This window comes from Scyliorhinus canicula, chromosome 10, assembly GCF_902713615.1.
Source record: "Scyliorhinus canicula chromosome 10, sScyCan1.1, whole genome shotgun sequence".
NCBI lineage: Eukaryota > Metazoa > Chordata > Chondrichthyes > Carcharhiniformes > Scyliorhinidae > Scyliorhinus > Scyliorhinus canicula.
In genome coordinates this window covers 160,895,723-160,921,106 of record NC_052155.1, presented here as the reverse complement: position 1 = coordinate 160,921,106, position 25,384 = coordinate 160,895,723, and the positions used below count along the sequence as shown (strand labels likewise).

The 25,384-nt window shown below is 45.7% G+C and overlaps 1 protein-coding gene across 2 annotated transcripts in view; it reads left to right on the top strand.

Moving 5' to 3' along the window:
• The first annotated feature begins 13,455 nt into the window (after positions 1-13,455).
• The window catches only part of dipk1c (divergent protein kinase domain 1C), a 28,289-nt gene continuing 16,360 nt past the window's right edge, over positions 13,456-25,384 (top strand). Inside the window, exon 1 of one of the 2 annotated variants that reach the window (XM_038810054.1) lies at positions 13,456-13,925. In XM_038810054.1, coding sequence (XP_038665982.1) covers positions 13,476-13,925 — 450 coding nt within the window. In that variant the 5' untranslated portion in view covers positions 13,456-13,475. The remainder of the gene's footprint in view (positions 13,926-25,384) is intronic. The other variant, XM_038810053.1, reaches the window with a different exon arrangement.

Here is a 25,384-nt window from a genome sequence, read left to right as displayed (position 1 = left end):
GGGACGGTACCAGGTCGGGGGTGGTGGTGGTTGTGGATGGGGAACCAGTGGGTGCCAGGTCCCGGAGGGAGACTGTGTCCTGTCACCCGTCATGGTGTGCCACGTAGGCGTACTGTGGGTTCACATGGAGGAGGAGGACCTTTTCGACAAGGGGATCAGATTTGTGGCTCCTCGCATGCTTCTGGAGGAGGATGGGCCCAGGAACTGTCAGCCAGGATGGGAGCGAGACCCCGGAGGTGGACTTCCCAGGGAAGGCAAACACACGTTTGTGAGGGGTCTCATTAGAAGCAGTGCACAGGAGCGACCGGATGGAGTGGAGCGCATCGGGGAGGACCACCTGCCAGCGGGAGACCGGGAGATTCCTAGACCGAAGGGCCAGCAGTACGGCCTTCCAGACCGTCGTGTTCTCCCTCTCCACCTGCCCGTTTCCCCGGGAGTTGTAGCTGGTCGTCCTGCTCGAGGCGTTGCCCATGCTAAGCAGGAACTGGCGCAGCTCATCACTCATGAAGGAGGATCCCCGATCGCTGTGGATGTAGGTGAGGTAACCGAACAAGGTGAAGATTCTGTGTGGGGCCTTGATGACGGTGGCAGACGTCATGTCGGGGCATGGGACGGCGAAAGGGAAGCGGGAGTACTCATCAATGATATTGAGAAAGTGCACATTGCGGTCAGTGGAGGGGAGGAGCCCTTTGAAGTCCATGCTGAGGCGCTCAAAAGGGCGGGTGACCTTCACCAGATGTGCTCTGTCCGGCCGGTAGAAGTGCGGCTTGCACTCCGTGCAGACTTGGCAGTCCCTGGTCACAGTCCTGACCTCCTCGATGGAGTAGGGCAGGTTGCGGGTCTTGTTAAAGTGGAAGAACCGGATGACCCCTGGGTGGCAGAGGTCATCGTGGATAGCCCGGAGTCGGCCCACTTGTGCGTTGGCACATGTACTGCGGGATAGGGCATCTGGGGGCTCATTGAGCTTCCCTGGGCGATACAAGATCTCATAGTGAGGTGGAGAGTTCGATCCTCCACCTCAAGATCTTGTCGTTCTTGATCTTGCCCCGCTGTGTATTGCTAAACATGAAGGCAACCGACCGTTGGTCAGTGAGGAGAGTGAATCGCCTGCCGGCCAGGTAATGCCGCCAATGTCGCACAGCTTCCACAATGGCTTGGGCCTCCTTTTCGACAGAGGAGTGCTGAATTTCTGAAGCATGAAGGGTGCGGGAGAAGAAAGCCATAGGTCTGCCCACCTGGTTGAGGGTGGCGGCCAGAGCCACGTCCGATGCATCGCTCTCAACCTGAAAGGGGAGGGTCTCGTCGACCGCGTGCATCATGGCTTTGGCGATGTCTGGCTTGATGTGGTTGAAGGCCTGGCGGGTCTCAGCCATCAAGGGAAAAACTGTGGACTTGATGAGTGGGCGGGTCTTGTCCGCATAATTAGGGACCCACTCGGCGTAATATGAGAAGAACCCCAGGCATTCTTTCAGGGCCTTGGGGCAGTGGAGAAGGGGGAGTTCCAGGAGGGGGCGCATGCGGTCGGGGTTGGGCCCTAGGACTCAATTTTCCACAACGTAGCCAAGAATGGCTAAGCGGGTGGTGCGGAAAACGCATTTCTCCTTATTGTAGGTGAGGTTAAGGAGTTTGGCGGTGTGGAGGAATTTCTGGAGATTCGCGTCATGGTCCTGCTGGTTGTGGCCGCAGATGGTGACATTATCTAGGTACGGGAACGTTGCCTGCAGCCCTGGGTCAACTGGTCAACCATTCGGTCCATCTCTCGCTGGAAGACCAGGACCCCATTGGTGACACTGAAGGGAACTCTAAGGAAGTGATAGAGGCGGCCATCTGCTTCGAAGGCTGTGTATTGGCGGTCCTCCGGGCGGATGGGGAGCTGGTGATATGCGGACCTCAAGTCAAATGTGGAGAAGACTCGATACTGCGCAATCTGATTGACCATGTCAGATATGCGTGGGAGGGGGTACGCACGAGTTGTGTATACTGGTTGATGGTCTGACTGTAGTCATAGATTATCATAGAATTTGCAGTGCAGAAGGAGGCCATTCAACCTATCGAGTCTGCACTGGCTCCTGAAAAGAGCACCCTACCCAAGGTCAACACCTCCACCCTATCCCCATAACCCAGTAACTCCACCCAACACTAAGGGCAATTTTGGACACTAAGGGCAATTTATCATGGCCAATCCACCTAACCTGCACATCTTTGGACTGTGGGAGGAAACCGGAGCACCCGGAGGAAACCCACGCAGATACGGGGAGGATGTGCAGACTCCGCACAGACAGTGACCCAAGCCGGAATCGAACCCGGGACCCTGGAGCTGTGAAGCAATTGTGCTATCCACAATGCTACTGTGCTGCCCTTACCATCCGGTGTTTCTCGCCAGTCTTAGCTACCACCACTTGAGCTCTCCAGGGGCTGTTACTGGCCTCAATGACCCCCTCCCGCAGAAGCCGTTGGACTTCCGACCTGATAAAGGTCCTGTCCTGTGCACTGTACCATCTACTCCTCGTGGCAACGGGCTTACAGGCCGGGGTTAGGTTTGCGAAAAGTGAGGGCGGGTAGACCTTAAGGGTCGTGAGGCCACAGATGGTGATAGGGAGCAGGGGTCCGCCGAACTTCAGAGTAAGGCTCTGGAGGTGGCACTGAAAATTGGGACCTAGTAACAGGGTAGCGCAGAGGTGGGGGTGGACGTAGAGTCTGAAGTTGCTGTACTCTATGCCTTGTATGGAGAGGGTACCCCCGGATTTGTACGGAATGGGATCTGGAGGCCAGGCAGACTTTCTGGGTGACGGTGAGGACCGGGAGGGAGCAGCACCTTACCGTAGCAGGGTGGATGAAGCTCTCCGTGCTCCCGGAGTCGAAGAGGCAGGTCGTCTCATGCCCGTTGATCCGTACAGTCGTTGTAGCGGTCGCGAGGTTGCGGGGCCGAGACTGATTGAGGGTGATGGAGGTGAGCTGCGGAAGGTGTTGGGAGTTGTTGGGCTGATCGGCGGTGGCGGAGGTATTGGTTGCCCGCGAACAGCCAGGCGAGTAGGGGTCCTGAGGCACGGTCCAAGATGGCGCTGAAGATGGCGGTGCCCACGCGGCACACATGGCGGACGACATCCAAGACAGCGGCACCCATGGGCCTCACGTGGCGGGCGGCGGCGAAGATGGAGGCGCCCCTGGATCGTATTTGGGGGGTGTAACATGGGCAATCCAGCATGGGCCTGGAAACCACAGCGACTGATCGGGCCTGGCAAACGGAGACGAAGTGGCCCTTCTTGCCACACCCGTTGCAAGGTCGCGCTCCGCGCTGGGCAGCGTTGTCTGGGGTGCTTGTTTTGGCCACAAAAATAGCATTTGGGGCCTTCGGAGTTAGCTGGCTGCCGTGCAGCGCAGGCTTGCGGCGTACCCGGGTCGGAAGTTGGTGGGGCCCATGATGCTGATGAGGGTGCCGCGTGGTCGGAGGTGTAGATTGCAGGATGCCACTTCTCGGGAGTTAGCGAGCTGTACAGTCTCTGTAAGGTCAAGCGTACCCCCTTCCAATAATTGCTGCCGAATGTAGTTGGATTTAATGCCTGTGACATAGGCATCTCTGATCAGCAGTTCTGTGTGTTGGACTGCCGACACTGCCTGGCAATTACAGTTCCTTCCAAGTATCCGCAAAGCACGCAGGGAATCGTCCTGGGACTCCCCCGGGCGTTGCTGTCTCGTGGCCAGGAGATGCCTGGTGAACACCTGATTCACAGTCTTGATGTACTGTCCTTTTAGTGACGCCATCGCTTCCGTGTAGGTGGGCGCGTCCCAAATGATGGGGAAAACCTGTAGGCTCATCAGTGAGTAGAGGATCTGGAGCTTCTGCGGGGCCTGAGAGGGCTTCTGTGGATGCTCCGAGATATCCTTCAAAGCAGGTTAGCCAGTGCTCGAACGTGGCTGTGGCGTCGGCTGTGTGAAGGTTCAGCTCCAGGCGATCAGGCTTGATTAAGACGTTCATCTCTAAAATTCTAGTGCAATAAATTGATGTACCATCAATGACCACGAGACGAAATGGTGAAACTATTGAGGCTTTATTGCACTCGATGTTAAGCCTCCTGCAGCTAGAACTAGAATGGAAGTAGCGCAGGAGAGTGCACACTTTTATACATCGCCTGCTGGGAGGAGCCAGCAGGCTGGGATTTACTGTATTAACTGTAGTACAGTGGCACTACTGTAATACACGTAGTGTGTGACCAGTAGTGTTTACCACACACAGCCCCTGTGTATTGTGCCGAGGAAACCAGACCTACACAGAAACCTGCACCTGCTAAAGGTCAATAACCGATCTCCCCAGTCAATGGAATACAGATTGAAACATAGCAGCAGTAACAGACTTGGGGGCGCCTATTTGCCTTATTTGGGAATGCCTATGTGCCTTGGACAATAAAAACTAGGACGGCCAGCTATCAAGGTACCCATCTCTAATTGGCCAGAATTGATTAGGGTAATCGAAACCCTATCAATCCATTGGATCCCGGGTTGGGATCGCACAAAAGAGCGCGAAAGATCGGAGTATAAGAAGAACTGCCCAACCAATATTCTGCCTCGTTTGGGACCGGCCTCTGCCCCACCAACTGCAGCACATCGACCAGCCAAGTTCAAGGACCCGCGATCGCTACCTGAAGGACGAACCGCAGCCTCGACATACCTGATAACTTCCAGCCGCCACATGTGGGGATTCAGACAAAGGCCTTGTCTAACCTGCACAGAGCCGGTCACTTGTAAGTTAAGTAAAGGTCATTTAAACTGTTAGATATAGTTTAATGTGTAGCAACGTGTAGATTATTGCGCATAGAACCAAGCCTGTGTTTAATAATAAACAATAATTGAACTAATATACTGGTTGTTTGGTCATTTGTCCAATACAAGGAACATACTTGCGTCTTGTGGTTATTATTAATAAAGATAAAAGAGCAACAGAATAAAGGAACATCTGTAATTATGGTTGACTTTCAACTGCATATAGATTGGGCAAAGCAAATTAGTAACAATACCGTAGAGTAGGATTTCCTGGAGTGTATATGGGATGGTTTCCTGGACCAAAACATTGAGGAACCAACGAGAGATCAGGTCATCCTAGACTAGGTGTTGTGTAATGAGAAAGGAATCATGGGCAATCTAGTTGTGTGAGACCACTTGGAAATGAGGAAGCATAGTATGATAGAATTCTTCACAAGATGGAGAGTAATGTAATTGATTCTGAAACTCGAGTCCTGAATCTATATAAAGGAAACTATGATAGTATAAGGCATGATGTGGCTATTATGGATTGGGGAATATTACTTAAAGAGATGACAGTGGATAGACAATGGCAAACATTCAAAGAGCAGATGAGTGAACTGCAACAATTGTTCATTCCTGTCTGGCGTAAAAATAAAATGGGAAAGGTGGCCAAACCATGGCTTGCAAGCGTAATTAAAGGTAGTATTAGATCCAAGGAATAGACATACCAATTGGCCAAACCAAACACAGACCTGAGGATTGCGAGCAATTTAAAATTCAGCAAAGGAGGACAAAGGAATTGATTAAGAAGGGGAAAATAGAGTACAAGAATAAGGCCAACATTCATTTTGTGCGTGCGTTTTCACTGTAATAAACTAGGCCATGTAAAGTCACAGTGTTGGTGGTTGAAGAAAAGCACTGGGAAGGCTGATGTGGTAAAACAGGATAAGACAGTGGGATTTGTGAGAGTGGTGAAGGAAAGCCCAAGTGAAGCAAAGGAGGTGCAAACGATTGTACAGCCTGCTCAAGAAGTAATTGTTAAGAAGGTACCAGGGGCGCGATTATCCCAGAGGGGGAGAAATCGTAAGGCTGGCGTCAAATCCGGGCGGGTTTGACGCCAGCCCCCCCCTCCCCGACCGGGGAGTTTGCGCCGGCGGACGCGTCATATGACGTCAGCCGCGCATGCGCGGATTAGAAGTCTCCAACCCGCGCATGCGCGGATGACGTCATCGCGCATTTGCGCGAAACCCGCGCATGCGCAGGCCGGGATGCCCCTCAGCCGCCCCGCGAAGTGATACAGCGGGGCGGCGGAGGGACAAAGAGTGCACGGGCATCGGACCCGCTGCCCGCAATCGGTGCCCACCGATCGCGGGCCCATGGCACCCTTGGCACGGCCGTGGTACTGCCGTGCCAATCGGTGCCATGGTTTTAAAAATTGGCACTTTACGGCCGTTTTTACGAACGGCCAGACCAGGTGTGTTTGCCGTTCGTAAAAACAGCCGTAAAGGGCTGGGAACTCGGCCCATCGGACAGCTGAGAATCGCTGCTGGCCGTAAAAAAACGGTGGCAGCTATTCATATCGGGAGTCGGGCGTGGGGGGGGGGGGGAGAATAGCGGGAGGGCGTCGGACGAGCGTCGCCGTAAAATTTTACGAGCCACGCTATTCTCCGCACCGTCGTGAGTGCGGAGAATTGCGCCCCAGATGTCTTTAAAGAATTTACAATCCATTAAAGGTGGGGGTTGGTTGAACTCCATGATACATTTTGGGGTTCTGAAAACACCGCTCCCATAACAGACTGTAGTCAATGACCATCCTGTTTTTCTCCCCAGTTTTGACCACTTGGGCTCTCCAGGGGCTGTTGCTGCCTTCGATGATGCCTTCCCGAAGCAGCCGCTGGACTTCAGACCTGATGAAGGTCCTGTCCTGGGCGCTGTACCGTCTGCTCCTGGTGGCGATGGGCAGTGGCGGACTGAGTCTAAAAATATTGGTTGCCAGGAGACAAAGGGGGCCCACCCACAACTACAATGCTATCATTTAATTTTCATAACGAATAAATAAAAATTTTTTTAAATACCTATGGAAAAATGGGTACAATTAAAATTTTTGTGGAAAAAATTTGTACTTCTTAGTAATTACAGTGTACATGTACTGTACATATTACTGGCAGTAGATACCAAATGTAAATACAGAATGTTATAATTGAATTTTTTATTTTTATTTTTAAATTTTAAGTAATTGGTTGATATTTTTAAATAGTTTACTGCACAATTTACACATTAATAGATAGTTCAAAAGCACAATAGAGCATTGCATGCAGTCCACTATATTAAGAGCAATCTGCATCCAATTCATCTAACAATTCCTTTTCAATGGATAGCAACATGTATGATTCCAAATTCTCCTCAGACAGCGAATTTCTTAACCTTGTCTTAATGATCTTTTGCTTTGAAAATGTCCTCTCACATTGGACTTCAGTAACTGATATTGTGCAGATGACTCTATAAAGTTCATAAAGGTTATGACATGCCTTGTCATAAAGTCTGTTGGATGCCAGAATTTGTAGTACACACGATGGGCAAGTGCTGCAAATTTTACAATTGTTGCAACTGGAATCCATATTCTCACCATTATTAATTAAGCAATAGCTTTAATACATCAAAGTTTGAAGCAAAAGAAAACAATTCCAATATTACTTGATCTTTGCTGATTTGTGGAAACAGCTTAATAATACCTTCCAATGCTTCATGTTCAAGGCCCTTCTCTGCAATAGTTTTAAACTTTGCTGGGTCCAAGCAGGACAAATCTTTATACAACTGTTTGTGTTGTACAAAGCGTGATTTTAGTGACTGGACAATGCGGTCCATTATTAGGTTAAACACACTTACTCGAAAATCAGCTAGAGAATCTGAGGAATTTCTTTCATCATCAATAAGCTCATCTGCCATTCTTTTCTTCTTCCTCTGCCTCTTAACTGGCAATGCTGTTTCCAACGCATCAATTTCCAATGTTTGATTTTCATCCATATTCATCTGTGAAATCCTGTCATTGCATTTATTTACAAATTCCAAAGCCTTGCTGTGAACGTTATCAAATGTTCTTGTCTGTTCCTTCAACTTTGTTGTAGCTGAATCTACCAAACTCCATGCAGTAAACATATCTAAACCACTTGTCTGTAGATAACTTGATAACGGGGTTGTAGTTTCAAATATATACAAGTAAGTAAATGCTGTCAATATGGTTTCAAACTTTAGAAGACTTTGAAGTAAAACATTTTCTTCATGTTTTGTTTTTTGCATCAAACTTTTCTAAATCTTGTATCATTGATAAGCATGTCAATAGTTTACGAAGGTACTGGCAGCGGCATCATCAAAACGTCCAAATATAGTTGTTGCTGCATTGGATTTTCCTGACCATCTGGTCTCACGAATTAGCTTTAATCGTTTCATTTTTTCTTGTCCTAGATGTTTTCCAACAACTTTTATCCATACAGCCATTCTCTTGTATGATGCTTTCACAAAAGTTGCTATATTCTGGAGCAAATTGAAAAAAGAAACTGCAGGCACACAATATTTTGTTGTTTCAGTTATCACCAAATTCAAGACATGGGCATAGCACCATATATGAACATGTTGATCAGCCACATCAGCAATTTTACTTGGTAAACCATTATACTGGCCATGGTAGCTTGCAGCGCCATCTGTGCTATCAGATAAGCATTTTTGGGGGTCAATTTTAAGATGCTGTAATGTTTCAATCAATAGATCAAAAAGTCCCTGTCCTGTACCATCATTACTTGGCACAACTGAAAGTAGTCGCTCACAGATAATACCTTTAAGCACATACCGAATAATAATGCTAAACTGATTGATGGATGAATTATCTTGCGTTGAATCAACCTGAATAGAATAATATTTTTCTTGAGAAACGTCATGACTAATTCTTTCTTGTATCATATTCTTCATAATTTTGATTAACATGTTTATAGTTGTTTTACTCAGGTATGTAACAAGTCCACCACGGCCTTTACTTTGAGCCTTTCCTTGTTGCTCTAATCGTTTGATTCTTTGTTTAGACTTGTTTTGCACTGCAGAAACGTGAGCTGCCATAATGGGGTCATATTTTGCCATCAACTGCACTGTAGTTAAAACATTGCCATGATTCAGAACCTCATTATCTATAGTGTAGGCCGATTCATTTCTGTGACCTCGAAAAGGAAGTGCTTGCTTGCCTAACATCATTATGATGTCTATAATCCTCATGACACTACTTCTCTGCTTCAATACTTCCTCTTTCCTTTTAATTAGTGATGCTGCAAAAAATTTATCTAAGGTGCCATCATTAACCACACTGATATATTGCTGAGCATTTCTGACATGTGTTGTTGTCGATTCATGTAAAGTCAAGCTCTGGCTAATACGCCTGTAGTCACTAAAGCCACGTACAAAGGGTGATGGATTACAAGTGTTGGGAAACTCAAAGGCTAAGCAGTATGAACAATATAAGCATCTATTTTCTTTGTTATATGTTAGCCATTTTCTTGGGACTGAGTCACTCATAATTTTCCTCTCATACAAACGAGCATCAAATGGCAGATCATCAAGTGGCTGAAGTGGATGTTCAGCAAAAAACTGTTTTAGCTTTGCTCGTGATGGATATTGGAAGATTCCAGTAATTGATCTTTCCTTTTCTTGCGTAGGTTCATTTGCAGGATGTGCTTCAGAAACAAAGTCATTTATGCTTGAAGGAATATCTGATTCCCTGTCACTAGTTGAAGCTATGTATTCAGATGTTGCAACTACAGGCAGTACAGATACCGGAACAAGGAAGCCAGAAGAAATATTGGGCCTGGGTTGATTAGTAATGGATGCACTTGTATTTGGCTCTACATTCAAAGTAGCTCTTCTCTGTTCTTGTAACTCGCATGTCATTGCATCATCACCATGAGCATTGTTTCTTGCTTCTTGATTATTTGTTGCAGAACTGGATATTGATGCGGATTGTGCTTGTGGTATTATAAACTCTGTAATAGGCCTGCAACGCTTGGCTGATTCCTTCCTTTCTGCTTCTTTTTGTTCTTTGCGTTTTAGCGACCCAGATTTATGCGTTTTCTTTTCCATGCTGGTAAGGGTAATATTCCTGAAATAAAAACTTAATTAAAAATAGCCCGCATTGGGAAAAATGAATATTGATGATTGCAAGAATAACTTGAAGAAACGCCAGATAAACCCCTACTTGATAAAAAATATAAAATAACTTACTTACACTTCAATAGGCTATGTTCATTAGTCAACACTACTGTGGCCTATGCAGCTTCAGAAGAGGAGACAATCCACTGTCCAGTGTTCACACCAGCAAGCAACTGAGACAACTGTTGAAACTTAGAAGTTTGGTCCAACTATAGTAAGACATTAAGAATGGTCCCACGACCAAAGTTAACATGTCCAGTTTGATACCAGTGTAGTGTTACAAGTCGCAACCCTTTGAGTTTACTGATCATGGATTATCACTTCAATATCTTTGACCTCATGATTCACGGTCAAAGGTACCGCTTCTCCTTTTCGGTGACCTCACGACCCTATGTACTGCTTGATATCCTTTCAAGTTGCCGACCATCTCAAATCATGAACTGTAACTTTATCTTTAAATTCACACACTCTTGCTGAAAACGTGGATTTCCAACTATGTCCGACCCGGGTGAACCAGCCCCCCCCCCCCTCCACTCCTTTTCACATCCGTTTAACACTGCTACGTTCCTTCATATACTGAGTGATTATTTGTTTGTTTCTTTATTGCATTTTTATTTGGTATTGCTCTTTTTAAAAACAATTATATTTTATTAAGTTAGAATACAAATCTCAGGAAAGACGTTGGAGATTTATTTATCTAATTAATTATAATTTTTAAGGGACCTTCAGAGATTCATGGGCCCCCTCTTGGCTCTCCGGGCCCCGGACCGTTGTACCGGCTGAACCAAGACTACTGCTTGATATCCTTTGAAGTTGCCAACCATTTCAAATCACGAATTGTAACTTTATCTTTAAATTCACACACTCTTGCTGAAAAGATGGAATTTCCTTAATTATGCCCGACCCGGGCCCCCCCATTCCACATCCTTCCACTACCTCCCCTGCTTTGTTCCTTTTCATTCACTGCTTATTTGTGTCCTGTTCTCTTTTTTTTCTTATTCCTTTTTATTACTAAAACAGTTGTCTGTGTTTGTTTCTTTATTGTATTTTTATTTGATATAGGGGGCCCACTTCATCAGGGGCCCACTTGCCATCGGGCAAGCTGACACCCTGGCCAGTCTGCCACTGGCGATGGGTTTGCAATCCGGGGTTAGGTTTGCGAAAAGGGAAGGTGGGTCAACCTTAAGAGTCGCGAGGCCGCACACGGTAAGGGGTGGTAGGGGCCCGCCGAATCTCAGGGTTAAGCTCTGAAGGTTGCATTGGAAGTCCAGGTCGAGTAGCAAGGCAGCGCAGAGGTTGGGGAGGACATAGAGGCGGAAGCCGCTGAACTCCACGCCCTGGACAGTGAGGGTGGCAATGCAGCACCCCTGGATCACCAAGGAGTGGGATCCGGAGGCCAGGGAGATTCTATGGTTAACGGGGTGTACCGCGAGGGAGCAGAGCCTTACCGTATCGGGGTGAATGAAGCTCTCAGTGCTCCCGGAGTCCAGCAGGCCGGAGATCTCGTGACCATTAACTTTCACTTTAGTTGAAGCAGTCGCGAGGTTGTGTGGTCGAGACTGGTCAATCGTGACCGAGGCGTGACGCAGCTGGTCGTCGGCGGTTGCAGGTGATGAGCAGCCTGATGAGGTGACCAACGGGCAGGGGTCCTGAACCAGGTAAGATGGCGGCACCCACGGCCCTCACGTGTCATGGGGGAGGCAAGATGGTGGCGCCCTGGGGCTGCACGTGTCGTGAAGAAGGCAAGATGGCGGCATCTGTTATTTCTCGGAGGAACAAGATGGCAGCACCCACGGGCTGCACGTGTTGTGAGCCAAGCAAATGGTGGAGTCCACTGGCCGCACGTGGTCCGAGGAGGGGAAGATGGCAGCGCCCACTGGCCGCACGTGGGGGGTGCTGGGACAATAGCGGCAATTGAGCGGGCCTGGCACACTGCAGTGAAATGTCCCTTCTTGCCACAGGCCTTGCGGAGGACGCTCCGCGCCGGGCATCGCTGTTGGGAGTGTTTTGACTGCCCCACAGAAGTAGCATTTGGGCCCCCCGGGGTTGGCTGGCTGCCGCGCGGCACAGGCATGGGGTTGGCTGAGGGCAGTCGCTGATGGGGTCCACGATGGGGCGGCCGTCTCCCGAGTCCACTATGCACACGGTGAGTGGGCTGAGTGGTCGGGGGCTTAGGCCTGAATGTTGCGTGATGCGACCGTAAGTGAGAGCGCGAGTTTTTTGGTCGCCGCGAGGTCGAGCGTGGCCCCTTCTAAGAGGCGCTGGCAGATGTAGTCAGACCCTATGCCCGTAACAAATGCATCTCTCATTAGCAAATTCGAGTGTTCCATGGTCAAAACGGACTGACAGTCACAGTCTCTAACTAGGGCGAGCAGAGTGCGCCAGAAATCTTCCACCGACTCACCAGGAAGTTGGCGCCGTGTGGAGAGGAGGTGCCTGGCGTAGATTTTGTTAGTCCTCTGAGCGTAGTTTTCCTTCAGTAGCGTCATGGCCTCTGCGTAGGTCGGCGCGTCCTGGACAAGTGGAAAGACGTTGGTGCTCAGCCGCGTGTAAAGGATCTGGAGCTTCTGTGCTTCTGGACTTGTGTCTGGCGCAGACCCGATGTACGCTTCAAAGCAAGCTAGCCAATGTTAGTAGTCCTTTTTGCCGTTGTCTGCTTGAGGATGCAGCTGCAGGCGATCCGGCTTGATGTAGAGGTCCATCTCTGAAAAGTCTCAGTATAATAAATTGATGCACTACCAATTACACAAAGACGAGAGTCGGGAGTAATCGAGGCTTTATTACACAGAGATGTGTGGCCTCCTACAGCAGCTGACGAAATGGCTGCTGTATGGGGAGCACACACATTTATACTCCACCTACTGGGTGGAGCCAGCAGGCAGGGATCTACCCCCGTACCTGTAGTACAGGGGCCTTACCGTAAAGCACTTATATATACATCCTACATATACAATATATACATCAGTGGTGACTACCACAGTCATCTGGACTCAAAACGTTACCTCTTTTCTCTCCGAACAGATGCTGCTAGACCTGCTGAGATTTTCCAGCATGTTCGCTTTGGTTCATAATGAAATGACCTGTGCTCAATGAGCTGTGGAAAAACAATCCTGGATTTTGAGTAAAGCCATGGTTGTTTTGATAACATGCGATATTGTTATTATTAACAGTCCACCAGTAATTAACTGCATTGATGCACAGACCCTGATATTTTTCAAGCATGGGGTTAACATTGAATCCTGAGGATGGAATTGCAATGATATTCAGTGTTTTTGCCTTTTCTCCTTCCTCTCCCTTTAATCGAAAGCCAAGTGTGAGATTTTCAGCGGGTGGTTTCACAGGAATCGTGTCCCACATTATTATGGTCAAACTTCGCCCGAACGCTGCTGGTGTCTGGCACTCAGAGAGAGTGGGGGAATGCGGAAGTACGTGGCTGGAATACAAAAGCAAACTGGGAAGCTCCAGAGAGAGAGAGAGAGAATGAAAAGAGAGAGAGAGAATGAAAGAGTTGGGGATAAAGGTGACACGGGGGTTGGGATTTCCTGTCTATGCATCTTGGAATGTGTGTGAGTGTGGGCCGGCTGCGCAGGAGCAGGCTGCCTGGCTCACACACACACACACACACACAGCATGGGGAGGGAGCTGTCGGGTCTTGCACCTCTGTTCGTGAGGTGCATCGCGGAGAGGGTCTGGGGTCGGCTGCTGGGGGGAGCCATGTCCTGGGGGAGGCTGCCGGGGCTTCACATGGGCAAGCTGGAGGGCTGACAGCTTCACCTCCCATCCACCCCCCCCCCCCCCCCCCCAAAGCCATGTCAGTCACCTGGAGCCCCCCAACATTCCGGCAAATCAGACCGAAGACGGTCAGGAAATCTGCCCTGCTCTGTTTCCTTGTCTGGATCGCCTGCTGGCTTCTTGTAAACACGTCAATCTTCATCCACAGGAGTATCTTCGCCGAATATTGCACTGACCAGAAAAGTAAAGGGATCATCCGCAGGCTGGTAAGAGATTTTACACTGTAACGCAGATGTCCAGACACTGCACCCTCATTAATAGCAAATGTCTGGATTTGGCCCTTCCGAAAGATCCAGTTTTATATTGAAAAGTAAACTTGTCCTTTAATCAGAAAATTGCCATTTAGCTGTTTTATCTCAAGGTAAGTCTGCTGTAGTTAAACAAAAAAAAAAGAAACAGTTTTTTGTTTGCTGGCACGGTTTGCTACAATCAAGTTCAAGTGGATAACCGCTGGGGTTTTCCCCTGTCAGCCTGGATCTGCTCAAGCCCAAGATTTGTTCATTTCTGATCTATATGTGTTTGGGGAAGGGCGATTCTTTGGATGGCACGGAGGCTACATTATCCCCCCGAAAAACAATCCCCGTCCCCGAGCTGGAAAAGGAATGAAGGAAAGTTCCCAAGTGTCTCCTCCAAACCGCAGAGGAAGCGAGAGAGGATCCACTTTAGCGGATGACCGGAGCTAGCTTTATAATCCATCCCATAATATGAGCCGCTAACCAGTACAAGTGGCTGGGGTGAAGATTTGAACAATTCAACCTGCGCCTTTAAGAGGCAGTTGCACCACAGCGCATTTTATGGAGTGTTTTTGCTGGTTGTAAAAACAATCGGGGGGCGGGGGGTTGGGGGGGGACCACTTTTTCCACCCAAACACTGTTTAGGAGGGATGTTTCATTCATCGAGCGCCGCTTTAATAGTCTTAGCCAGGCTTTAACCTGGTGCAGACTCCCTGTCGAGATGATACAGTGTGGATGATTCATGATCCAGTCCAGCGGGGGGAGAGAAGGGAGGGGGGGGGGGGGATTAGCACTGTCACCCAACGATATTTTAGTTGGTCAAAGTGCATCTTGCTTGTAAAGACACGGTGACGTTTTTAATCGTTTCATTACTGCCTCCCTAACAACTTAAATCACTTGTAATCGCAGTTTACAACTGCATGTAAGAGGAGACTTGTTGGACACCAGAGAGCTCACAGAAGGCATTTCCTACTTCCTTTAACAGATAAATAAATGTCAGGAGTGAAATATTTGGTCAAAGCGGCGATTTCAAATGGCATTTAGTGTTTGAAAATATGTTATTTTTCTCGGCCTTATTGAAACTGAACCGGATTCCCGTTTACTTTAACATAATTTTAGAATTATTATTTATGAAAAGGTGAAAGATGGATTTCGGCTGATTCACAGGGGCTTTTCACAGTAACTTCATACTTGTGAGAATAAAATATTACTATTTCTGTTATTGACCGCCAATAATGGGGTGACTGATTTATCTTTATAAATGAATTCTCCCTAGAATATTTGAATGCCATACTGAGATATGACAGGGTTCTCTCATATTACCACACATAGATGAGTAAGGCTTATCGAGGGGGGGGGGGGGGGGGGGGGGGATGACTGTGTCTTGACGGTAACTGATTGACTCAGATTTTAGTTTGAAGATGAAATAGCAACGAGTCCCAGTTGAATAGGTAACCGGCACACCATTGAATGTAGAAATGAATTCAAAGCCATCAAGGACATGTGAAAACTAGTAAACAACCACCATCAATCAGCAACACTTTATCAATACAAATGTCGATTCTGAAGAAAATTGGTCCCAATCAAATTGCTGGAAGTACATTTCGAAAATGTTGCCCAACACCATTTCGCATCTTCAGTAAGTGGAGGGACTAGTGGCAGAAATAAGATTTATATGAAATGAAAATCGCTTATTGTCACGAGTAGGCTTCAATGAAGTTACTGTGAAAAGCCCCTAGTCGCCACATTCCGGCGCCTGTCCGGGGAGGCTGGTACGGGAATCGAACCGTGCTGTAGGCCTGCTTGGTCTGCTTTAAAAGCCAGCAATTTAGCTGAGTGAGCTAAATATAAATGTAAATATAAATGTATAAATGAGAGAGTTCTCTCCATCGTGTTGTAGCTGCAGGCGTGTCTATCCTTCAGGCCATTGGTACTTACTTTAATTGAACAATGAATAAATTATCAGTGAATAACCAAAGCTCCACCACATTTTTGGGGGTCACTCTTTCCAAAGCATTTTGTGAGAAAAATCTTCAGCTAGGTGTGCCTTCCTGTTGAATGAAGTGAATATTACACTTGGCAGTGGGAGCGGGGTTTAGTGGAGGAGAGCTGGGGGGTGGTGAAGGATTGGGTGAGGTTATATTACAATAATTTAGGAAATCCACTGCCGATCTCCCTATATAATTATGTTTCATATAATGAGGGCTCACACCTGAAATCCTAATTAGTTCAACTTTCCCAGGAGTCAATAAAAAGAAAATTATATGACTGAAAACATCTTTTTTTAAAAACTGTTTTCAAAATCTCTTAAGCTGCCTTGGGTACATTTTCCTACACCATAGAATTCTCCTATCTTTCCCTCAGATAACCTCTCTGATCTGAATATATTCTGTCATTATAAACATTCATGTACATATGTATGTGTGTAGGTTTTATATCTATTTCTATGACTATATATATCACACATGTATGCACAATTACATGCTGAAAACAAATCCAATGAAGCCATTTGAAAAATAGGTGACAAGCTCTTAGATATTCTGCCTTGCATCAATGAAAGCACATACCAGTTGGCTCAAACAGCATCAATATAAAACTTTAATGTGTTTGGCATATTGAACTAGCAGGTCATGTAGATAAAATGACAGTGTATACAGAATAATTCTAAATCAGGAGAAGAGAGTACATTAACAATCTATTATTACAATTTACTATTAAATGGTAAAAGGTCAGCCAAAGGTGAGACCGGAGCTAATTCTGGTTCAAAAAGGAAATATTCTTGTGGAGGCAGAGGCAAGTGTACTTTACATCTGACCTCACTAAAGAGGATGCGGCCAATGTAGCAGTAAAGAAGGAAGCAGTAACAATACTGAATAGGATAAAAACAGACAAAGAGGGGGTACTAAAAAGGCTGGCAGTCTTCAAAGAGGAATGTCATCCAGCCTGGATGGGATGCGTCCTAGTTTACTGAGAAAGTAAGGGTGAAAATTGTGCAGAATCTAGATACAGGCTTCCATTAGTACCTTGAATATGGAAGTGATAACAGAGGACTGGATGATTGCTATGTTGCACTCCTTATAAAATGAACGAGGGATAAATCCGGCAACTACAGGCCACAGCTAGTTTAACATCGGTCACGGGAAACTTTAAAATACCATAATCTGGGACACAATGAATTTGGATTGGGAAAAGTATGGGTTATTCCACAAAAGTCAACATGGGAGCTGTTACTGGCAAATTAAGTTTGTCCAACTAAATTCAATAATTTGATAATGTAACATAAAAATTTGATGATAGTTATGTTGTTGATGTTACATACAAGGACTTGAAGAAGTCCCACACAATAAACTTGTTACTAAAAAGAAAGTCCATGAAATTATATATAATATACATATTAATAACCTGGACCTGGGTGCATAGTGTCCATGTATCAGCAAGTGCATATTTTGGCAATTACATTGTTAAGCAAATTGCCTTATTAAAGACAGGTGATAATTATTGGCTCGACCACCAAAAGAGGATAAATGGACACAGCTGGAGCTGTGATGGGGGAACGATAAGGAGTTTGTAACTACTGAGCTGCATGTAGAATAAACTTACTGAAGATAAAAGAAAGATAAGCTGCTAGCACTGGCATTAACATAGAGGGCATAATTTCAAAGTTTGTAGGCAATACACCACTGAGAATGTAATAGCGAGTGATGAGAACAAGAAGAGACTTCAAGGGGACATGGACTGACTGACAAAATGGTCAAACATGTAACAGGTTCCATTTGATACTGAGAAGTGGGAAGGGATATATTTTGATGGGAGAAATGGAAGGGTCAGACTGAATTAATTGGGACAATTTTGAAGATGGTGTCGGAACAGAATGACCCGTGGGTTTATATATAGAGGTCTCTGAAAGTAACAGGACAAGAAAGCAGTTGAAAACACGTTTAAGTTCCTTGGCTTTACTACTAAAACAAAGTGTGCAAAATTATCAAAGTTATGCTAAAACCATTATAAAGCACTGTTTAGGGTATAGATTGTATTAAATCCTGTGTTCAATTCTGGCACTGCCTTTTAGGGAGAATGTCAAGTCCTCGGAGAGTGTACAGAAGAGATTTATTAGAATGCTACCAGGGATGAGGGACTTCAGTTATGTGGAAAATCTGGGGCTCGTCCCCTTGGAGCAAAGGTTAAACAGAACCTTTAGAGACATGCTCAAAATCATGAATAGTTTTGAATAGACTGTGAAGGAGAAACTGTTTCCAGTGACAGAGGGGGTCAGTAACCAAGAAACACAGATTTAAGGTGATTAGTAGAAGATCAGGAGTTGACACGAGGAACCATTTTTACACAGCGAATTGTTGAGATTTGGAATGCACTGCCTCAAAGGCTGGATGATTCAATAGTAATATTCAAAAGAGAATTGGATGAACACTTAAAGCAAAACATTTACAGGGGAAAGTGTAGGGCAGTGGGGTTAATTGGTCAGCTTCACTAAAGAACAGCCGTGATGGGCTGAATGGCCTCCTTATGTGTTGTATCATGTGTTGATTGTACAAGAGACGCCCTTCATTTTATTTCCCAGTTTTGTGCTTTTATTTAAATTTAGCATATTGCTTCTTTGAAAATTTTGTAATGAATAAATATTTTATTTCAAGTTGAATTGCCGCTGAACAATGGTCAAAGGTATTGTGAAAAGTTGAAGGATTAGCAAATGAAATAGGGGTTAAGAAGCAAAGAAGGTGCAGTGAAAGGGGACATGGGATGTGAAAAGTGTCGTAAAGGACTGAACGCTGGTTTGATGGATGCGGAAGCAGGAGAATATCTCCTTTTGTTTATAGGAGCTGGTGACAGACGACAGTAGCCAGAAAAAAAATGGTTTGATATTGTTACATTTCTCTGATACTTTGTTTGAGATACAGAAGCTGGGCCAAATGTATTTGCCGATTGTGTGACACCAAATTAAATAGCAAGTTCAAATGGGCAGCTTCAGAGGAAAGCCATGAGAAACTGATACGAGCAGACATTTTTCCACAAAGACTGGAAACAGAATGTTCCTGTAAAGTAATATTAAATAACAAATCAGAACTATTGGGCTTCAACTGATGTTCCTCAACTGCTCGGGCTTCCCTTTTTACGATTTATGATTCATCCAAACTCCTCGTTTCATTGATGGCCTTGAAATTTACTCCCAGGTAATCATTAGCTTATATAACATGAGAATTACGGAAGCTGTCTAGCACCAGACAAGTGAGTTTATTAACACCTTCCTATGCTAAGATGAATTTAATTTCCTGCAGTTCTGTATTATGGGATAGACGTAAAGCATTCCACCTATCAGATAAGAGAGAACTGATTAAACAGACATTGTACATTCATGTCGATTTATTAGAAATTCCTCAGGCCATAACATTAAGCACATAAACGCAAGGTGCATTACTGGATAATTATGAATTCAGTTCCAGCTGAAATTTTTCTCCTACAATCGAGACTACAAATGTTAATAACATACCTTCTGTTCAATAACTTGCTTACAACTCGTGCAATTCCATATCCTCCCAAAGTACGTTTTGTGCATCTACCAAAGTAACTTAAAGTTGACGCACAGCAGCATTCGAGGCCAATAACATTGTTCAGTAGAACAGTGAAGCTGTATAAATCCAGAAACAATCATTTGTTGTCAGCTGCTTGGGTCTTGCATGCAGTGATGAAGTAAGAGATTTAAGGAGCAAGAAGGGGACTCCAGGAACCATGAAGCCAGTGAGATGGAACCATAGGTCCCAGAGACACCCTTTGCATTTTCAACATTACACAATATAGATTTCAGAAAATAAAACAGTGTCTCCACAAATTGGCACATCAGCATTGCATTGGCTGTAAGCATCATTGTTGCTTTGAACGTCTGTACCATAGACTCATTTAAGACACTTGTGTGAGACTTCACTAACATCGGCCAGCTTGATATCAAATGCAATATCAGATGTGACAGATCCCTTCTTTGCAGTCATGCAATTGATACTGTCTGTTGCAGCATAATACATGAACCAAATGCATCCACGATGTGGATTCGTAGAAGGGTATGATTTTAAGTATACATGTACACATTTGGACTCCAGAAATGTAAAGTGTTCACTTATTACGTGCATGGACAAAGATTTTGACCTTTGGGCAGCTGATTAGTGAAGTGCACAGGCACACTCCCTCCCATTGGCCCAGCAGAAGCGCTCCAGCCAGTTTTAGGCGTATGAAGCCAGTTAGCTGCTTCTTGCCTTTGGCCAGAGGGGAGATTCTGGTCAGCCTGGAGCCCAAACCAGCTGGCAGGTAGGTAGGGCCATGGAGTGGGCTTATCAAGCAGAGGGACAAGCTGTGGGTGGTGGAATTTCAGTTTCCTTGGGATCCTGAAGGAGCACCCCTTCCCTTCAGAGCCCCACAAAAGGTAATCAGTCATTTAGAATTCAGAAGAAACAATTCATATGCTTAAATATATGAAACGAAGAATTGTAATATATCCCAGATATGGTCTGCTTCACAACAGCACAATAGGAAGACGCTGGGAAGGTGCATAAAGCTTTAGCAGAGGTGGAGGCAGACAAGACTATTGCTTTGGAATCATGAACAGCAAAACATCATGTTCAACAAAGGAAGCTGGTCTGTGAAGTTTCAATTGACAACAAGTACTTCTGAATAGCATACGTGTCCACTTCTATTGTTAGTCGAGCAACTTTACTGTTCAGGGACATTTATTTACCATCCCATATTTCATATAACCTAGCACCAATGTCAACAAGCATCAGGATCAATTTGAAGGGGAGGACAACGGTTTGGGCAAGAGGGAACCATCATCGATTTGTGAGGACAGATGTGATGGACAGACAAGCTTAGTATCAGATAGGATATGAACAGTTGTGCTTTGATCATATTGGAGTTGATGAAGCATGGATAAAGGAATGTCAGCAGGCATTGCAAAAATCAAATTCTGGAGATTACAGAAGCATGGGTGATTGGTGGGGCTAAGCAAGACTCAGAAGTGGACAGTGTTGGAGGAGATCTAATTCTAAGAAGTAATGGATGGGATGTAAGGTTTGAAACTCAGTTTGGGCTAAAAAGGCTGCCAAAGCTGTGCACAGTTGTTCAGGCTGAGAGGTCTAGAGTTACAGTCAAGGGCGTAGAAGAACACTAAATATTATACTGAAGGAGTTTGTAGCTTATCCAAGACTTGACGTTGGACACACTGCCTGATAGCATAGAAGTGTCTGAAAGATCAAGAGGAGAGGTTGAGCTGGTTAATGTCCATTTATATATTGAAATTGACCTCTTGCTTGTCGACTATATCACCAAGCAAGGTGTATTGATGAACATAGGTAGATCCCAGTGGCAGCGAGGGAGGTAAACTATGACTAGAGCTGCTCTGGCTGTGTGGTTAGAAAGGAGTGGAAGTAAGGACAGACTTATGGAGCTAGACAATTGAGGAGAAGCAGGGAGAGAAGGACACCATGAACAACCTCTAAGATTGAGGAAGGTACAGAGAAATATAGAAACAATGGTCAATATCACATGGAGGATATGATTCAAGGCTTTGGCTGAGTTGGTGCCAGTGTTGTGGTATAGGCAGAAATCACACATGAAACACACAAGCTCAACTCCGAACTTAAGTGAGGCTTAAGGGGTCTGAAGCCTATTGAAAACCAATTTGCCCCCTACAGTGTGAGATTCACTGTAAGAATGGTGAGGCTGGTGTGTGTGATTTAGCACAGAAGGAGACCTCGATCCATGAGAACAATGCCTGACGAGGTAAGAATCGAGGAGTCTCCAGATGCAAGGACATTACCGGGGTCATTCAATGTTAATAATGTATGCACTCATTCTTGGGAACTGTTAATTATTTTGTGACAGGTTTATGATTTGCTCTAATAATTCACATAAATATTCAAATTCCCTGTAATGCAATGTAGTGAGCAACTTAAAGAAGATATCATTCAGCTTAATAACCACTTACCGTTGTTAATTGGTGCTTCCTTTTAATTTCCATATATTGCACAGTCAGAATTAGAGCAATGGAATATCTTGCTAATTATCCCAAGGACAAAGATTTCTGCCTTTGGAAAAAAGACATATTATGCTTTAGGAATCAAAGAATCAATTACATAGCAGCTCAGTGGAGATATGTTGACCGGTACAATTGTCCTTTTCTCCATGTAACATGAAGCATTTTGTGGGGAATTTTAATTTGCTTGACTTGCTGTGGTGTCAGAGCATGAAGTGGATTGGCAGGTGGAACAGGGGGACTGGAAGTCAGGGTTTCCTCACGCGCTCTGGAGTTTTAACATGCAGAGTAACATCCAGGAGGCTCCCAGGAGGAAATGGAGGGAATCCTGAGAGATGGGAATGTCCAGTCCTGGAGTTCAGCGGTGGGAGTGGAATTTGGAAGCTTCAAGCGAAGTTGCAAGTCAGGGTTGGGTGGGGGGGGGAGGGGGGGACACGTTGGTGGATGGGTATTGGAGGCCTCCGTGCGAGGTGGGATCAGAGGCCTTATGCAGGAAATCGGAAGCCTGAGGGGTGAGGTTAGAGGCCTTGTGATGGAGATAGGGTGGGTGATCAGAAGGGTTGCGTGTAGTGTTGTCCTATTGTGAGGGCCTACCTCCTTATCCAGCAGTCCCTCGCCTCAGTTTAGCTGAAGGGTTTCCCGAGGCTCAGAAAAACTGGCCGTTCAGAGTTCGGTTTCAATTGGTGGATAAAGATAAAGGCATGAGGCCTCATTATAATATTTAATGTGCCAACCCACCTCCTGTGAGTAGATTGGTCCACTGCTCCATCACCTCCGTAAAAAGTAAAGGTGGTAGAATGAGGTGAATGGTGGACAGGGTTTGAATCTGGATACTTTAGCTACACCCCACTCCAGCCCACAACCACTCCCCCTCCTCCCCCCAACACCACACCCAACCCAAACCTGCCTCTGTTTTGGGGTAGTCCTTCCTTTGTTTCAAGAACAAGAGGCTTTTGGTGGAGCCATAAATTATAGAGTTAGCCTACTTGTTACAACCCCTGGGCGGGTTTAGAACATAGAACATACAGTGCAGAAGAAGGCCATTCGGCCCATCGAGTCTGCACCGACCCTCTTAAACTCTCGTTTCCACCCTATCTGCGTAACCCAATAACCCTTCCTAACTTTTATGGTCACTAAGGGCAATTGATCATGGCCAATCCACCTAACCTCCACGTCCTTGGACTGTGGGAGGAAACCGGAGCACCCGGAGGAAACCCACGCAGACACGGGGAGAACATGCAGACTCCGCACAGACAGTGACCCAGCAGGGAATCGAACCTGGGACCCTGACGCTGTGAAGCCACAGTGCTAATCACTTGTGCTACCGCCTTGCCCCAACTAAAATAACAGAAAACAAAGTTTGCAGTCCATTCAAGCCCCATTTGACCCAGAGTGGCAACACAATTGAAATGAATAACCAATTCTCAGAAGAACACCCAAAGTTTTTAGACCATAGCTACACAATAAATACAGTCACCAGGTTTGTACAAACAAAACAAAATTAAGTTTATTAGTGACAATAATTATAGTTAAATATGGAGAAAATGCAACAGGTGAATTATTATCTAATTCTCAACCTCCTCATTTAAACTCGCCCCACCCTCTATACACACACAAGACAGACAAACAGAGGGGAAAAGGGGGGGTGTAAAAATAATAATTAAAGTAAAAAGATAAGAGTCTTTGTTTCAGATGGTTATTTCTAGCACACCGTCCCTCAGTCCAGGCTTTCAGTTCGAGGTTTCTGTTTCCAGTCTGTATTGGTTTCCACTGTAGATTCATTCAGCCCTCTGCAGTTTCTGAAATACAGAAGCTTTCCTGGAGAAAGTATGAGGGAGAGGGAGAGCAGCTTCTTTCCTCTGAGTATCCAGGAGGGAAGATGTGTGAAGAGATCAATCCATAAGAGGGTCATTATGGAGTCTGGTAACAGCGGGGAAGAAGCTGTTTTTGAATCTGTTTGCGCGTGTTCTCAGACTTTTGTATATCCAGCCTGATGGAAGAGGTTGGAAGAGAGAATAATCCAGGTGGGAGGGGTCTTTGATTATGCTGCCCGCTTTCCCAAGGCAGCGGGAGGTGTAGACAGATTTAATGGATGACAGGCGGGTTTGCGTGATGGACTGGGCTTTGTTCACAACTCTCTGTAGTTTCTTACAGTCTTGGGCCAAGCAGTTGCCATATCAGGCTATGATGTAGCCAGATAGGATGCTTTCTCTGGTGCATCTGTCAAAATTGGTAAGCGTCAAAAATGAACCTGCTGAATTTCCTTAGTTTGCTAAGGAAGTAGAGGCACTGTTGTGCTTTCTTGGCCGTAATGTCGACATGGGTGGATCAGAACAGATTGTTGGTGAAGGGCACACCTAGGAATTTGAAGCTGTCAGCCATCTCCACCTGGGCACCATTGATGCAGACAGGAGTGCGTACGATAATTTGCTTCCTGAAGTTAATGACCAGCTCCTTAGTTTTGCTGATATTGAGGGAGAGATTGGTGTCATTGCACCATTCCTCCAGGTTCTTTATCTCCCTCCTGTACTCTGACTCATCATTGTGCGAGATCCGACCCACTACGGTCATGTCATCAGCAAACGTGTAGCTGGGATTGGAGTCAAATTTTGCCACACAGTCATATTTGCATAGGGAGTATAGTAGGGGGCTAAGTATGGAGCCTTGCGGGGCCACGGTATTGAGGACTATCGTGGAGGAGGTGTTATTGTTTATCCGAACTGATTGTGGACGGAACAGTAGGATTAGTAGCTTTCACTATTTAAACCTGAATGTAACTAGTCACTGTTTCTTAGCAATGTTAGCTATGATCAAAATGACTGTTTGACTGTGCTGTTCCTAATTTTAAATTAATTCTGCAAGGAACTGAAATGGAGCAAAATCACATACTACAGCTCAGATACTGTTTTTTTTTTTTTTTAAATTTAGATTACCCAATTATTTTTTCCAATTAAGGGGCAATTTAGTGTGGCCAATCCACCTACTCTGCACATTTTTGGGTTGTGGGGGCGAAACCCACGCAGACACGGGGAGAATGTGCAAACTCCACACGGACAGTGACCCAGGGCCGGGATCGAACCTGGGACCTCAGCGCCGCAAGGCGGTTGTGCTAACCACTAGGCCACCATGCTGCCCTGCTCAGATACTGTTAAGTGATTTTAACCATAGACCGGGGAACAATATCACCTCGACTGAACAGTCCGACACTGAGGGAGTGTTGCATTGTCTGAGATGTCATTCTCCATATTAACCGAAGCACCCTTGACTGCCTGTGAGCAGTAAGTTCTCCCAAGTCTTTAGGCCAATACTTTCCTTAACCAACATGAACAAAAGCTTATAAATTGACCAGTCATTTCTGTTTGTGAGATCATGTTGCTCACAAATGGCTGCTGTGCTT